The following is a 17,999-nucleotide window of genomic DNA, read 5'->3' on the forward strand; positions in this document are numbered from 1 at the left end:
AGAAAAATGACACATTTTTACAGTGTACGAAAACAATATTTGATCGATTACGTTGTACGTCTAGCCTGTGATTACAGAATTACGGAATTTATTTTTTCAATTTACGTAGTACGAACAAAAAAATATTGCAATTACGTTGAACAAAAATAACCCTTGCCCCCCACCTCTTTCAACATGTACAACAAGTGTTACCACTTGCAACCATGGGGTAATCAATTATTAAGAATCAAACACTTCCAACACTGCATGATCTGTAGGAAAAATAGAGGACAATCATATCAGTATGCTGTATGCACACATGCTAAACACCTAACATTGTGGTACTGTACCTCATGACCATATATTGTACACAGAACCAAGTTTGATGACGTAATTCTACTTACACATAAGGTCCATTAGATCCTGTCTTTCCTGCAGATTTTCCTGCATGGCTTCCATCAGCTGGAAATATCGGAATAACGTATCTCTGGGCCATAATGTCTCTGTGGGTGTGCGGGCGAGAAGTTCCAAGTTGTCATGTACAGTCTTTTCCCAGTCTGTGATTTAAATAAAATTGAGGTAGAAGCCTACACATAATTTTTGTAAAAGTTGGTCTGGAATCACATGGCAATGTTCATTATGCAACATCAGTGAGCTATTGCTATGATTTTTTTGTGTGACATATTTTGAGGAACTTGTCCTTGTATTTTTAAACAAGCAGCCTCTCGGCTGAGATAGCTCCGCTGTTAGCAATGCACATTGCAATTAAAGAACAGAAGATATCATTAGAAAATGAACAATATGTAAGTATCAATGCAATGGAACTTGTTGTTTTCAACAAGAATTCAAAAATATCACTTTAAAAAGACAAAAATAATCATCAACATTAGAGAATTAAAGTTATTATTACAAAATGAACAAATCTAAGAGAGGTCTACATGTAGTACCTATATATGTAATATAAAAGCAATTGAACTTGCGGTTTTTAACAAGAAGTCGAAATTATCACTTTTTACCAAAAATGACAAAAATATTCACCAACATTAAAGAATTAAAGATATCATTACAAAATAAAACAAATCTGAAAGAGGTCCACATGTAGTACCTATACATGTAATATCAAAGCAATCGGACTTGCGGTTTTTAACAAGAAGTCGAAAATATCACTTTTTACCGAAAATGACAAAAATATTCACCAAAATTAGAGAATTGAAGATATTATTACAAAATGAACAATTTGACAGTGGTCCACATGTAGTACCTATATATGTAATATCAAAGCAATTGGACTTGTGGTTTTTAACAAGAAGTCGAAAATATCACTTTTTACCAAAAATGACAAAAATATCCACCAAAATTAGAGAATTAAAGATATCATTACAAAACGAACAAATCTGAGAGAGGTTCACATGTAGTACCTATATATGTAATATCAAAGCAATCGGACTTGCGGTTTTTAACAAGAAGTCGAAAATATCACTTTTTACCAAAAATGACAAAAATATTTATCAAAATTAGAGAATTGAAGATATGATCATAAAATGAACAAATCTAAGAGAGGTCTACCCAAGGTACATATACACCAAGTATCAAAGCATTCAGGCTTGTAGTTTTCAAAAAAAGTCAAAAAGTAAAACATTGACACGAACGATGGACGACGACGACGGACAATCACTCATATGATAAGCTCCAACAATTAGTGAAGCTAAAAATTGAACAATGTCACTAGCCTATAATTTGAAATATGGCATAATATCTCTGCCACAGAAACCTATGGTAAAAGCGTTATAATACTACCAAAATGGCAACTATCCACTAAAAACTAGGCTAGTGCCCTGAAGTGCAAATTATGGCAAAATGAATAAACTGTAGGTTTCTTAAACACAGATATAAGGTAATGCGAGTAATGTTTGTCTTAATTATACAATCAAAGGGTGGTGGCCATTACGTAGCATTCTACTCTGTATGGTGGCGTATACCATGCGTGTCAAATACATTGTTTGTTTTACTCACAATTTGAATATTTGCTGGATGACAACCAATGTCTTTAAATCTCATACTTTGTACATGTAGTTAGTTTTCAACTTCATTTTATTCTTTTATACTTTTATAACATTGCTTGAATTGTTTTTTTGTTTTGTTTGTTTTTGTGTAGGCGACAGTTCTGGACATTGAATGTCCTGACTTTTTTTTTTTTAGTGCATTTTGCCACAGAATTTATATTCATGTTTGGGACTACATGACAGGGCTGTGTGGCCATCTCGCTGTGTGGCCATCTCCCTATCATATGGCAATTTTAATGCGCTATCCTGGTGTCGATCAGGCTCAGTCGAACACAAGCTACCAGTGACCGGTGCTTGAATTGTTATCAGTTTTACTACAATGTAGACATGATTGTTGTCTACAAAATGCGTTTAACCAACAAAGCCCTAAAGTATATGCCACAGTGAATTGATCATTACTCCGAAATATGGAGGAATATTTATTCAAATCAAATTTGCATACTAATTAGTGACAAGAATAGTTTCAGTCTTCATATGACCTATGAAAATTACAAGGAGAAGCAGACCCGAGACGTGACATAATCTTATTTTCTCTTGTTCGATGGCTCATCACTTCTTATTTCCTTTTATAGAGAACAATTTTTTCCCGCTTAATTGAAATTGTTGTGGATGGTGCATTGACACACCCTCATTCAAAAGTGAATTTACCATTATGTTTATTTATAATGTACGAACAATGTACATTTATAGTTGAAGCAAGGAAACAGGTTAGTTTCCAAGTGTAAATACTACATTTTATTTAATACTATAACATATAACATGGAATACTTACTGATAGAACTATCCTGTGCTTTGACAAGGTGATGACTTACTGCCTGTGCTAGTTCATTTATATCACTGCAGTTCTGAGTAGACTTTCTGTGTATAAAGTACATTTTCGTTTAATTGTTTTTTTGTTTATTACAAAAGCAAAAGGCAATTTGTTGTAAGTGTGGGTAGTTCAAAAGCACACAGGCAGAAATTCTGTTCTAATATATAGCCACAAAATGATATTCATCATCATTATAAAATTGATTGCATTCAACACGGTATTCACAAAATCTGTGATCAAGGAAGACATTTTCATTACTTCTTGATAACACAGCTCCAATTTTGAAAACATGAATGCAAGTTAAATATTTTTCCTGATCAACGGACGACACAAAATTGTGATAAGAACAGACCTTGTGGCAGCATCATGCCAGTCTGGTTTCGCACAATCTTTAATTTAATTGACCCCATAACTTAGTTCAGCCATACATGGCCGAATCCAAAGCCAAAAAGCAAAATTATTATATTGTACATGTATGTCCAATTTACCAACGAATAGGATAATCTTTTCAACATATATAACATTTATGAGGATATGTAATGGCATCCATTTCTAGTTATCTCAGTCAGTAGCTAATGCTAATGCAAGTAAATAACAAAGCGAGGAAATCGACCACATTCGCCAACAGCTGATAAATTGCTTAAGCATTACACAGAATAGAAATTTACAAAATTGATTCTGAACTTCAATTTGAAGAGCGTTCTCCAGATTTCACTAATATATAATAAAATTGGCACACTGATGGAATCAGATATAGTATGTCATACATAAATACTTTGAAACATTGCTTTGTTATTACGCAATATGCAATAGGACACAAGTAATGTAATATATATGTGAGTAAATTAAATCGAATTAGTATGGTTAGAAAGAAAAAGTAGCTATGTGTACTTACTGTAAAACTTCATTTTTGCCTTCTGACTGGATTTCAGTTTGACTTTTAGTATCTTCGGTGCTAGTTGATGACATAAACATACTGTGTCTTCTACGTTTCAAAAGAAAACATCAACAATTGAATAAACTCAAAATGCAGATGAAATTACAAAATTATTTATAGTGAAAATATCAAAATTTAAGACAATCGAGAGGTTGTAGGAGAGAACAGTCGTCTGATATAGTAAGTTTACCTGGCTCGATACAATTTCAGATCTTGCTTCTGTAGTTCTTCATTGAACTTTTCAGTGTTGAGAATCAATTGTCGTTCTTCTTGTTTCTCTCTGACTTCATCAAAGAGATCAGTTCTTATATTCTGAAAGTTGTTCACTTGTACAAGAAATAACAATCAAAGAAAGCTTAGAAAGAACTCCCATGTGCTGAGAGTATTGGAGACACATTAAATATAATTCAAAATTACTTAGCTGAAAACTAATTATGCAAATCAGAAAATTAATATGAACAGATTTGAGTGTAAAACTAATGAGGTCTGCGCAATGTAACAGAAAATCTATGTTTCCAAGTTTAATTGAAATGTGATTAGAACCAAAAAATTATGAATTATTATGCTTATTAGGGAATTAATATGAACAGATTTTTACCCCAAACTAATTAGGTTTGTACATTGTCCTAGAGCATCGTTGTACTAAGTTTCATTGAAATGGAATAATTAGTACTTTAGATATCAGTGTGAAAGCTTAAAATTGGTTAATTATGCAAATTAGGTAATTAATATGTACAGATTTTAACCCACAATTATCCAGGTCTGTCTATTGTCCTACAGCGTCCATGTACATTCATTGATATGTGATGTTTAGTACCTGAGATATCAGTGTGAAAGTTGGTTAATTATGCAAATTAGGTGATTAATGTGCACAAATATTTACCGGAAACTAATTGGGTCTGCATAATTCTAGATTCATTGAAATGTGATGATTAGTACTTTAGATATAAGTAGAAAAGCTGAAAATTAATTACGCAAATTAATTAATATGCACAATTATTTACCCTAAAACTAATCAGGTCTCTGCATAGTCCTAAAGGATCTATGTACCAAGTTTCATTGAAATGTGATGATTAGTACTTGAGATACCCGTGGAAAAGCTGAAAATTAACTAATTATGCAAATTAGGTGATTAATATGCACAAATATTTATCGGAAACAATCAATCTCTGCATAGTCGTTGAGTATGTAAGTACCAAGTTTCATTGAAATGTAATGCTCACTACTTATATCAAATGCTAAAATTAATTAATTATGCAAATTAGGTAATTAATATGTACTGATATTACCATAAAAACTATCAGGTCTGTGCAGTGTCATATGACATCTATGTACCAAGTTTCATTGAAATGTGATGATTAGTACTTGAGATATCAGTAGAAAAACCGAAAATTGACTAATCATTATGCAAATTAGGTAATTAGTATCCACGGATTATTACCAAAAACTAATCAAAACCTAGCATTAGTTCAGAGCATGTATGTACAAAGTTTCATCAAAATCCAATGAGTGGTTGTTTAGATATCAGTGGAACAATCATGGAACAGCTAAAAATCAGCTAATTATCATGCAAATTAGGTAATTAATATGCATGGATTTTTACCAAAAACTAATCAAATCTGTGCATATGTTCAGAGCATCTATGTACCAAGTTTCATCAAAATCCAATGAGTGGTTATTTAGATATCAGTGGAACAGTCATAGAACAGCTAAAAATTAGCTAATTATCATGCTAATTAGGTAATTAACGAGCATGGATTTTTACCAAAACCTAATCAATTCTGCGCATTGGCCCAGAGCATCTATGCACCAAGTTTCATCAAAAACCGATGTATGGTTCTTGAGATAGTAGTGGAACAGTCGGACACACATACACACATACACACACACATACAATGTACTTGTATTGCTATATGTTCCGAGGACTTCATTGGATTAACTTTTAATAAAGCTGAATTAACTTTTAATATAGTTGCGATATGAACTCGATTAAAACGCGTTCCTATATAGGCTTGCGTTTTAATTGGAGTTTAATTAAACTCAATTACAATGCAATACAATGGAGAATTGCATTTTAATTAAGTTTAATTAAACAAGAGTTGAATATCCCGTGACTGAACATAGAAATGTTTGCGAAGCTTAGGTTTAGTATCGGGGTAAGGTATGGTACAATTATATTAATATTAATATAACGTGAACCATACCTTCCCCCGATACTAAACCTAAGCTACGCAAAACGTATTAATAATCGAATTAACTATTAATATAAATTATGTTTTCCGAGGACTATGAAAAAGGTCCTCGGAAGGTGCGTATGTCCACGGAAGTTGCTATATATCTGTATTTTTGTCCTCGCAACATATAGCAATCCAAGTACACACACACCCACACACACACACTAACTGCAAAGACTCTCATTATGTGCTTCGCACATCGGAGTCAATAAAAGATGTATGTTATTAAAGGCCAATCAGAAAGCGGGTGAAAAAGTTCTAGCTGAATCATGCTAATGAATGTTGATCTGAACAGCCAATCAGAAAGCTGGTGAAGAAATTCTAGCTGAATCATGCTAATGAGTGTTGATCTGAACAGCCAATCAGAAAGCTGGTGAAGAAGTTCAAGCTGAATCATGCTAATGAGTGTTGATCTGAACAGCCAATCAGAAAGCTGGTGAAGAAATTCAAGCTGAATCATGCTTATGAGTGTTGATCTGAACAGCCAATCAGAAACTTGGTGAAGAAGTTCAAGCTAATCAGAAAGCTATTAAAGATGTGCTTGTAATAGAACAAATACAGTAATTATATTCATCCTGGTTGTCATTGAATTACAAGAGATTGCAGTAAGACGTCTGGTAGGCAAAAGGTAGCTAAATAAGTTAGTCTTACCAACTACATGTTTAGTGCCCATCTTATCAAATAAATTATTAATTTTATTATTCACCCAGTGGACTCCAGTATTGAAAGTTCTTAATCCTGACAAGTTTTGAAGATACCCTAACAATATGGTTTCCCAATTTAAACAGCTGATTCAAATTACTGAAATTACCATAAGTAGCATAATTTACCTTATATGGAGATTGCATCACATGATCAGAAAAATAAGCTCTGATTGGTACAAAGATATAGTTACTATTACTACCTGTCTACAATGAGCTACACTAGTGAAAAGAGCAATTAAATGAAAAAAAACAGAATCTGACGTACCCATAATGCCGGCAAAGATATTCCCAAAAATAAATGATCCGATGCATATCCACGTAATCACATAGAATGTTGCCTTCAGGTCTACAACTTTACGCATATCTGTAAGTAACTTATACCACTGGTCCAACGTAAAGAGTTGAAATAACGTCACCAGTGCTCTGGGTAAGGAACTACAGTAACATCATAAGAGTACACATAAAGTTAGGACACCTATACACACACACATAGCAGTCAGCATAATTTCACCGTACAAACTGCCAGAATTGTTTTGCTATACTGCTGCTCATGCTCAGATTAGATACTCCAGTGCTGGGCAAGTTTTCTGTGGAGCTGCATACTCCCCTTCAACAATCAGTACATCTGTGAGAAAGGCTCAAATTTTAATTGGTGAATTTAACACTAAGGTAAAATTGCGTGACCTGAAGACAGATTTCGAAATTTCCGAATGTTCAGAATCACAGTACACCGCTCGTCCGTGTTTGCAACTTTCAGTGTAAAAAATCCCCTCAAATAAAAGTGCTAGTGTCTTTCAACTAGCTCATATCAGCCTCTGAAAATTTCCACACTATTTTGCCTGAGCTGGAAAAACAAACATGCAAATTATTTTTGGCTATAGCATAATATTTCCATATTTTTGGGTTTATTTTCTCTGCAAAAATCATTTTATTCAACTGGTAATCCATGTTTCACAGCTGTCTTATATAGTTCTTATAGCTGTCCCCTTTTCTCCCCCTCACTATCTTTTAAAAACTGTTTCAACTATGCTACTGACTTCTTGTGTGGTTGTCTGTCTATTGTTCTTTTGTTTTTTTATATTTTTGTCCTACCCTCCATATTGCTAGATACTAGGGTATGCATGTGCAAAAATAATTACTACATGTTTGTCAGTAACTCAAGACTTAAATGTATCTTTACCCAGAATACATTGCTACTTACCTAAAACTGTCTTTGTAAAGTAAGTCTTCCCGATCAGAACGTGAATATTTTTCGAAGAAATAAACCCCAGCAATAGCAAAAATGTACGCACACAAAAGTAATAATATCATAATGAATGTCATTGCCTGAAAGAAACGAAATAGTATCAGAATTACTCCAACAGAATTAAAACTCTTTCAAACTATGGAAACACAGGTTATGCGGTAACAAGATATTTTTCAAATATTTTTTCAAAATCCCCCTTATTTTATTTAACCATATTTATTAAGGATTGACCATTCAGTTTCTTCAAAATGGAGTTCTATGATTCCAAATAAAGTTCTTTGGTAGGTTAAGGTAAAGGGTGGTGTTGTTGGACATTGTTTGTTTACATGAAATTCGAACACATGCTGCGTGACGACCTCTGCCCTTTATTGTCATTCCGCAATGATCTATTACTTTATCGGTACTCGTCGAGACAAGAATACTTTCATTTTTTTTACGTTCACAGAGGACAGAAACAGTATACAAGAGTGATAATTTGTCCGTGGTGCAGCCAATCATGGGAGACAAATCTCCCTGATGCTAGATGGCAGGTACCCTATAAGTAGACAATGACCGCCATACAGATATGAGGGCGCTATTCCATATAGAAGTCATACTGTACTAGTTGTTAATAGGTACATACCTCGAATGCCTTGGTAATTGCCAGTGCAATGAGTCTAGCTTGGCGAAATCTGGACACCATTTTGAGTGACCGCAGCACTCTGAAAACACGCAGGTTGCTAACAACGACAGTGAGGTCCTTAAAACCGCCCGTAGTTAATAGAATAATCTCAGGAATAAATGACTATGGAAGGAAAAAACAGAACAAGCTTGAAACAAAAGTGTATTTTGAGTAGATTACAGTAAATTTATCAGTGTTTTGGTACAATAACAAATATGCACACTTAACACATCTACTGCTGAACGCCTCCATAGAAAATCATGGATTGCTGATACTGTAGCAAGATCCAGTAGAAAACCAGCAAGAACATCAGCTACAGATTTGAAAGTAGACGACAGAGCACCTCACCAGAAACAAGAACTGTGTGTGTTACTGGTGGTGAATGAAATAGAGACCACATTTTTTTACCACCACAAAAAGAACAAAATGTGTGGAATTAAATCATCGCGACATGAAGTGTTCAAGTCCCTTATGCAAAACGACTCAAACACACATTGCATGACAGTGGTGCAGCAACTATAGCTTCTACATAGTAGAACATCAACATACCCCAACGGTAACGATAAAGTCAAATATATTCCATCCATCCTTCCAAAACAACCAGAAATTATCAATCCACTTCAGTATGATTTCAAACATAAACAACATCAGAGAACAATAGTCAAAAATATCCAATGCTCTTTTCAACACCTCCAGACTTGGATCGTTACGGTCAGAGATTTCTGAAAATTAATAAATAACTGTAAATTTATAAATTCATTTAAAATGTCATTGTGCGTTCAAATTTGGTGTAAACAATGTTTTTCGCATGCATTGTATATGTCACATGCAGCCCATATTTTATAATATGGTGCAATAGCAAAACTCTTTGAGTAACTTTAATAGCCAAAACTCAAACCTGTAAGGTATAGTCTTCATGAGTTACACTGATAAAAACCTGATATATTGCACTATTTATCGACTCAGTTATGGGATTTATTGTAGTGTAGTCAATAAATCCCATCATGCATTGCTCTTCAAATTCTGCTTCAGATGCTCACTAAACACTAAACTAACCTAGAAAGTTGATAATGTTCAAAGTTTGCCTGGATGCAGTAGTAACATGATTAAAATAGTCATCCAGTAAATTCATATGCTAAACAAGGAATAATTCAAGCCAGGTGTAATGGAAAATATTGATTTTGTTATATATATTTTGTTATATCTTCGAACGTCGACTAGAGAAACCAACAGCGGCTTGAAAACACCCTAATATTATTTATTTTAGCGAATTTTTAAGTTTTCCATTATATACAATGTGATGTTCTTTCCCATAATGCATTGTGCATACGTGTAGTAATATGATAAATGGGCAAAATTTTAACTCGAACTGTCCAGAAGAAAAAAGACATACAAACCTGACTGAATTCCTAATGCAATGGAATTTGCTAAAATCAAAGCCAGCATAAAGTTCTGAAACAAAGAACCTGACAGTCTGTTAAGGTAAACAGTTACCTTGCAGACGTTACTCAGTGTGTGTTGTTCGTCATTTTTGGTAGATTCAAGTGCAATCCCACTTTGGCAATTCAACATCTCACTTATATCTACTGCACCTGAGAACACACTCTATCCTCTATATAGTAGCATATGACAAACTAATAAAATTGCCAATTTATTACAAATAGGTTTGTGTACCTTTTTTTTTTATTTTTAAAAAAAATGTAGTTTCTGATGAATCTTTTTTTATCCTAAGTTTCAATAAAATAGGAAATATTTTCATAATTGAACAGGTAATGTACACCTGAATGCAGTTGGATGAACAAAACAGAAGTTCAGATTTTTTTTTAAAAAAAGGATACTTTCCAACACAAAGTGAGCCCACATATCTAATGGAGGGCTTTTTCGGTTTTTATTTTTCACTCTGTTTTTCCGTCTGTCATTCATTTTTATTTCTGCTTTGTCTTTGCTGGAGTACACCTGGAATTTGACTACACCACTGGAATTAGAGCGCATGATATTTTTCAATATTTCCGGATCTGCAAAGGTGAATCAAAACAGTATACAAAGTAATTAAATACCAAGATATCAAAATCAACTATCGACGTTGAGGGCGTCTCAACGTTTCTGAAAAAAAAACATAAACTTTAAAAGTAGTTTTTATTGATATTTTCAACAAGCCAGTGATGATTCAGCACATAACACTTACTTGTTATGTTTCCAAATAGCGAGCAATCTTACCGGTGATATCTTTAGAATAGTATTTAGGGGCAGCCATTTGCCCTCTTTCGTCTAAACTATCCAAAAGATGAAAATCTTGAATTAGCTTGGATCGGAATAACTCCGCCAATGAGCATAGTTCTTCTGTATCCTCAGCGGGAGAAGAGTGTTTTATAATACTGTGTATACTCATCTCAAATACACTTGAAAGTTAGACTTTGGGTTCAAAGTGATCTGCTCGGAAACTTCAAGCGATGGGTGAATCGTGGATTTAGGGGATTCAACTCGGACTGCTACTGACACGGTCGATGTGCCTCTTCAAGCTGAAGTGTATTACATAAGCTTAATCTCATTCCATCGAAGCACGTCGATATTAGTAATATTTGCAACTGTAAGTAACCGCTACGCGAGAGTTGATTGAAAAGATCGTTGCAGCTCGCACGACCTTATTTTCATCTCGTGACGATTTTGCAAGTTTCGCGGCCGAGTGAGGGCGCACTATCGCGGATTTAAAGAAATTTCTATTTGAACTGCGAACCGACCTCGTATTTTGAGAAAAAGTGTTTGCTTATTTTATTGTGGTAAGGTCTTGTTTTTTGGATTTAGCTGCATTTCCTATCAGACATAGGTTTCTTCGTGTCTTTTGTCGGAAATTACGTATATATTTTTAGAATATGTTGCCATACTTTTTGCAAAGCAAATTGCAGACTATCATATGTACACTTATAATTCATTGGACACACATTAGATATAACGTAGTACTGTAAAATGACTAATTTTCACTGGGTTTAAATTTCACTGATTTACCATTTCGGGCATATTCAGTGGGTTTTAAATTCACGGTTTCGTCATTTAGATAATGTGTTCTATGCTAAATTTTACATATTCACTGTGTTTTAATTTAGCGCATTTTTCCAGTCAGCGAAATAAGCTAAATTAAAACCCAGTGAATAATTACTCCTTTACAGTATATTATTAGGAAAACGTATATCCATTATATCCCAAGACCAAGTTAAAAATTTGAGTAAACATTTCACTGCTTATATATTATATACTAGTATATATATGTTAACATGACAACCGAATCATTGACTAAAAGTTACTTTCAGCAAATAAACAGTAAAGATAGACTAGTATATGCAATAAATTACCATGACAACATAATATTATACTAAATAGTGTTTAGCAGGACTGTCAGAAAGTCTTCTGTCTGCCTTGGCTTATTACGCAAGCTATTCATTCCTTCACGTTATATATTTGTCACATCATGACTAAGTCATTTCTGTTATTTAAAACCTGTGAAATTTAAATAGATGAACAACAAAAAAACGATCTTGTCATATTTGAAAAATAGTTCACAAAAGGCCAGACTGTCTACAATTTCTCTGGTCTAATGTTTTTTTTTTTTTTTTTACTCAAATGATTTAAATGGCGGTGGTTGTCGTGCCGCGTCCTGTTCGATGTGGGACTCATAGCGACGTACACAGTACACAACGCGTGCAAAATACATTGTTTATTTACATGAAATTCGAACACGCGCTGCGCGACGACCACCGCCCTTTAATCAAATACCTCAGTGCGTTTGCGAAAATGCTGTATACATTTCAAACGAGGTCTTTCGCAAACGCATTACGATATTTGATTGAATAATTTTAGTTGACCAGAGAGATTATTGACAGTCTACCATATTTGCAAAGTATTGCGTTACGAAGTATCGTGTATGTTGCTTCATTAGAGTATATTAGTTCAATAAATCCAATACACACTTTTGTCCAATCCCTTGCAACAGAATTAAAGAAATTTTGGTAATGTAGGATGACCAGAAACAGAATATTTTTTGTAGATTATTTTGTTTTCATCATCAAAATCAATGATTAGAAACGAACAGTGCCTCCTTGTACGTCATCTTTCGGAAACGATAGCTCAGACATCAGATTTATGTTTGCTAGTTTATAGGTCCCATCATTGAATAGCAGGACACAGTAAGCTGGCATCGGTGTATACACCCAGCGACACCGATGCCAGCCGACTGTGAGCAGGAGCAAGCATGTAAGCGGGGTATTGGCGTGATCACTTCGCGATTGGGTGGTATTAGCTTTACTGTGTGTCTCTTGTTATGCACTTCTTCAAGCAATCTATCTCTGCTGGTATTCCTGCAGCACCCACTGTGCGACTTCCAAAGGCCCGGGTTTTCTGTGAATAACATTGAGGATTGTGGGGAGATTCATTTCAATTATTGATCTTTTATTCATAACCATGTTTTCTTCGTATTTCATTTTTTGCATGTAATGCTATGAGAAACTAGCACACCCAGTTGTAATTTGGCCAATATGTGTTCCGAACGTCGGAGTAAACACCGTATTCGTATTGGGCAATGAGAACGCCTCCCGCCCTACAAATTGTTACTTGACGCGATATTGGCAATTGGCAATATTGTATGTTTTTGCGCTCGTTTTGAGCAGTTGCTTTCCAGTTGTTTACGAGTTAACATCTGTATTACGTTGTTGTTGAAGAATAAACGAGATTGAGTTCCAGTTACATGACGTGTCCGTTTCAGTGTTCACTTCCGTGACTGAGAAGACCCGAACCTCACCCTTCCCCCACATTTTTGGTGCCGAGACCAGGATTTCTCATTTCTACGGAGAAGCAAGTACTCTACAACGATGTCTGATCCAGGAACGTCATCGGGGACTGATGCCGCAACAGCACAGCCCAACCCTCTCTCTGTCAAGGGACTCAAGCTCACTCGTCGTATTCAACGCAGTTTGATGACAAGAACATTTAACAAAATCACTCCTAAACTACAACAACTGTCTAACGAAGTCGAGAACGAATTAAAAGAAAGCCTCTACCGAGAAATCAACTCTCTTTCTCAAGTTTTGAACGATCGGTTTGTTGATCTACGTAATCTCGACAAACAAATTCAGCAACAAATGCAGTTGGAGCAAGTCAGCGACGAAGACTACGAGAATGAATGCACAGAATCGTGTGACTACATTGACGATCTCGTCATCAAGAAGGACCAAGTTGAATACACTATCTCGATAGCGAAACCGCGAGTTCAAAGTAGTACCGTCGCACCGCCCGTTAACCCCTCATTTCGCGCCAACGAACTCCAAGCAAACGCATCGCCAAGAAGAACAGTAAATCTACCCAAACTTGAACTGCAAACTTTCTCCGGAGATACTCTGTGCTGGACGAGTTTCTACGATACATTTAATGCCGCTATCCACAGCGATGAAAGCCTGTCTAATGTGCAAAAGTTTACTTATTTGCGCAGCCTACTACAAGATGAAGCCGCTAGATCCATTGAAGGACTCGAACTCACTAACGATAATTACATCGATGCTCGGACTTTACTAGAAGAACGATACGGCGTGAAACAAGCCATCATCAATGCACACATCAAAGCATTATGGGAACTACCTACACCGGCCAACAACACAGCGAGTCTTAGACATTTCTACGACACGATTGAAACGCATGTTCGTGGACTTAATTCGCACGGCAAAGATGAAAGCGCATATGGAGAATTACTTATACCGTTAATTTTGGAGAAATTACCCACTGACTTTCATCGTACGCTATACCGCATCCGGGGAGATACACCGTGGACACTTCCCGATTTACGTAAGGCTATACTAACTGAAATTAAGGTAAATCATATTGGTGACTTTGACAATCATACTCGACAGACTCCTACCATAGCCACCTTCCATACATCAACGAGAGGAGGCGAGAGAACCGCTCCGCCATTTAATACCAGAGGTGGCCGAAGATCGACTACACGACAGACTTACTCCTCTCCTCCATGTACCTATTGTAAAGGGGGTCATACCCCAAACGACTGTGTAGTTGTCTCTGATTTTGATTCACGACTTGACATAGTCAAACGCAACAAGTTATGTTTTAACTGTTTGGGAAATCATGTCGTCAATAACTGCAGGTCGAAGTATTCGTGTCGCCACTGTCAAAAAAAACATCACACCTCCTTGCATGACAAAAGTAAAGACAAGGAAATAACAAACCGTTCACATTCCAATACATCACATTCTTCAAATAAAAACACTCACGTTAAAACTACTTACACCTCGGTGCCAGGGAGAGGTACACTGGCTCACACTTGCAATCACACCGATTGCTCATCGACACTGGTTAACGAGAATCCTACTGACCCGAAAGTCAGTAACAATTCGGCTGTATTTCATTCAAATTCCGGTAATGTTGGCTATTCACAGAGACCTGTACTACTCAAGACTGCCAAAATTAACGTTTCTTATGACAATAACATGACTACTGCTACTGTACTATTTGACGAGGGTGCCAATAGAAGTTTTATAACTGAAAACCTTGCTAGCAAAATTGCAATGAACACGACTAATCCAGAAATAATTGCCCTTTCAGCTTTTGGAAGTAAACAAGCTGAACGACGTATACTACAAAGTGGGACATTGAATTTACACGCATTAGACGGTACTGTATCACAAATGAACACTTTGCTGATACCTGAAATTTCTGCTAATATGGAAAACTATGTCACTAGTGATTTACTAGAATTACCACATTTAAGGGACCTAATACTCGCCCACCCCATTAATGACAAAGAACCTAACTTTGACATTGACATACTTATTGGTGCCGACTATTACTGGCAATACGTAACTGACAGGGTCGTTCGAGGAGACGGACCGACTGCTGTCATGTCACCATTTGGTTACCTTCTTTCAGGACCTAAGCCTTGCGGAAATACCTCGTCTACAACCAACATGCTACATGTACTGATAAACATGCCTTCGCCAATAAAGGAAATTGTAGATGAACAATTATCTATAGCTGTACCGCGAAAAGTTGAAATGATCACCGCCTCTACATTATACACACGCGAATCATTACGACCGGTCAACGAGGGGTCATCGAACGCCGCGCCACCAGCCGCATCTACGCACTATGAACGCCGATCGTCGCAACTTGATAACGGTCCCTCCGATCACGAAACCGAGAACAATAACGCAAACTCTGCAAGTCGCATTACTAACTCTGAACTGCATGTCTACAATGTATGTGAAACCTCTGAACACTCCCCCAGTCTCAGTGATGACGTCAGTGTCAACATACTACATTCAGCCAATCAACCGCTAGGTGAGCTGATTCCTCCGCTGTCAATCAACGCGACTTCAGATACGTTACCGCGTCACGATAGCGATTTGTTGATGAATGATGCTGACGACGAACCAAATGAACCCAACATCAATCTCGAGAATATAATCGACCCAACTCGCTTCAGCACTTTGCAACGATTACTTCGAGTTACTGTATTAATTCGTCGTTTCGTCGATAAACTTCGCCGACGTATTTCTACCGCGAATTCATCAATTTCCGCTGAAGAAATCGCTAAAGCTGAAAAGACATGGGTTTCTGATCTTCAGCAACGACACTTCGCTGATTCATTCACCACCATCCGTCACAACAATAAACGCTTTGGTGTACTTGTTAGACAACTACGTTTATTCATCGATGACGACGGAGTTTTGCGCTGTGGCAGCAGACTTCACAACGCAGATGTGAACTTTACTACTAAATTTCCTGCATTGTTACCAAGCAAACATTACTTTACTACGCTACTTGTCCGCCGAGAACATGAACGTCTACACCACAGTGGGACACAGGCTGTCGTGACTGCTATTCGTCAACAATATTGGATTACGAACATCAGACAGACTGTTAATTACATTATTCGACGCTGTGTCACCTGTAAGCGAGTCGACGGTAAACCCTACAATGCGCCACTTACTGCACCGCTTCCGAAGTACCGTGTGACCGTCACGCCCCCGTTCACTGTCACCGGAGTTGACTTCACCGGTGCCTTGTACGTACGTACCGCCGATCACCGATCAGCTAAAGCATATGTGTGTTTGTTCACATGTGCGGTAACCCGCGGTGTGCACCTCGAACTTGTACCCGATCTATCCACGCACTCCTTCATCTTAGCCTTTCGACGGTTCGCAGCGAGACGATCGCTACCATCCAAAATTCTTTCCGATAACGCAACGACTTACTTGGCGGCATCGTACGAATTGCATGAACTATTGTCATCACCCGAAGTTCAAGGACTTCTCGCCGAAAATAAGGTAACGTGGACATTCATCCCCAAACGAGCTCCCTGGCAAGGGGGGTTTTGGGAACGCCTGATCGGCATGACAAAAACGGCACTTAAGAAAACCCTTGGTAAAACTCAAGCCACTTTCGATCAGCTCCGCACAATTCTAACCGAGATTGAAGCAACTCTCAATGACCGACCTTTGACTTATGTATCGCCGTCAAACAACGACCTTACAGCGCTGACTCCTTCACATTTGATTTCGGGACGCCTATTAACCCCACTTCCGAACTCACCGGTCGATGATGATGAACTCGACAAATCAATCCGTGGAAATCACCACACAATGAATAGTCGATATCAATTGTTAACAGCCCTCCAAAATGAATTTTGGAAGCGCTGGTCGACAGAATATCTCTCGGCATTGCGAGAAAGACACGCTTTCACAGCTGACGGAAGTAAACACAACGCCATAAAGGTTGGTGACGTAGTAATAGTTCATGATGACGTCAAGCGTCGATTCAAATGGAACATTGCTGAAGTCACCAAATTATTTAACGGTCCAGATGGATTAGTACGAGCAGCAGAATTACGTACCGCTACAGGCACAACAAACCGCCCGATTCAGAAATTATACCCGATGGAGATATCCACCGATGATAGCCAGCAGGAGTTTCAACCTCTTACCGACAAGGAAAGTGAAATTGATCAACCGGACAGTACTGTTAAATCTCCGCCCTCAAGACCGCCGAGGAAAGCTGCAATAGCAGCACGAAAGTTTGTCCGTGACATTATAAAGGACTTGTAAAATATGTTTGAACACTTGTTACAATTTTGAACAATTTATATATACCTTGAGTTTTTTAAACGTGTATTGTGTTATTGATTTCTCTCAGGAAAATATTTGATCTGTGAATCAGAATATTTCTTGTGCCCGCCCCCAGTATGTGGGGAGATTCATTTCAATTATTGATCTTTTATTCATAACCATGTTTTCTTCGTATTTCATTTTTTGCATGTAATGCTATGAGAAACTAGCACACCCAGTTGTAATTTGGCCAATATGTGTTC

The 17,999-nt window shown here is 36.9% G+C and overlaps 2 protein-coding genes across 2 annotated transcripts; one reads left to right on the forward strand and one right to left on the reverse strand.

The window, feature by feature from the left end:
• Nucleotides 1-219: 219 nt before the first annotated feature.
• Nucleotides 220-11,024, reverse strand: LOC100378271 (cation channel sperm-associated protein 2-like). Its single transcript, XM_078009969.2, has 12 exons — nucleotides 10,853-11,024; nucleotides 10,474-10,650; nucleotides 10,033-10,101; nucleotides 9,185-9,357; nucleotides 8,597-8,758; nucleotides 7,930-8,054; nucleotides 6,994-7,163; nucleotides 3,981-4,116; nucleotides 3,749-3,838; nucleotides 2,815-2,900; nucleotides 384-536; nucleotides 220-251 (listed from the first exon to the last, which is right to left on the reverse strand). Exons 1-12 carry the CDS (start codon nucleotides 11,022-11,024, stop codon nucleotides 220-222), a joined length of 1,545 nt encoding a protein of 514 aa, XP_077866095.1.
• A 2,470-nt stretch (nucleotides 11,025-13,494) lies between these two features.
• LOC146735041 (uncharacterized) lies at nucleotides 13,495-17,736 on the forward strand. The gene has a single exon (XM_085507332.1). The coding sequence runs from the start codon at nucleotides 13,495-13,497 to the stop codon at nucleotides 17,734-17,736; it is 4,242 nt and encodes a 1,413-aa protein (XP_085363458.1).
• Nucleotides 17,737-17,999: the final 263 nt, after the last annotated feature.

This window comes from Saccoglossus kowalevskii, chromosome 13, assembly GCF_978046115.1.
Source record: "Saccoglossus kowalevskii chromosome 13, keSacKowa6.1, whole genome shotgun sequence".
Lineage (NCBI taxonomy): Eukaryota > Metazoa > Hemichordata > Enteropneusta > Harrimaniidae > Saccoglossus > Saccoglossus kowalevskii.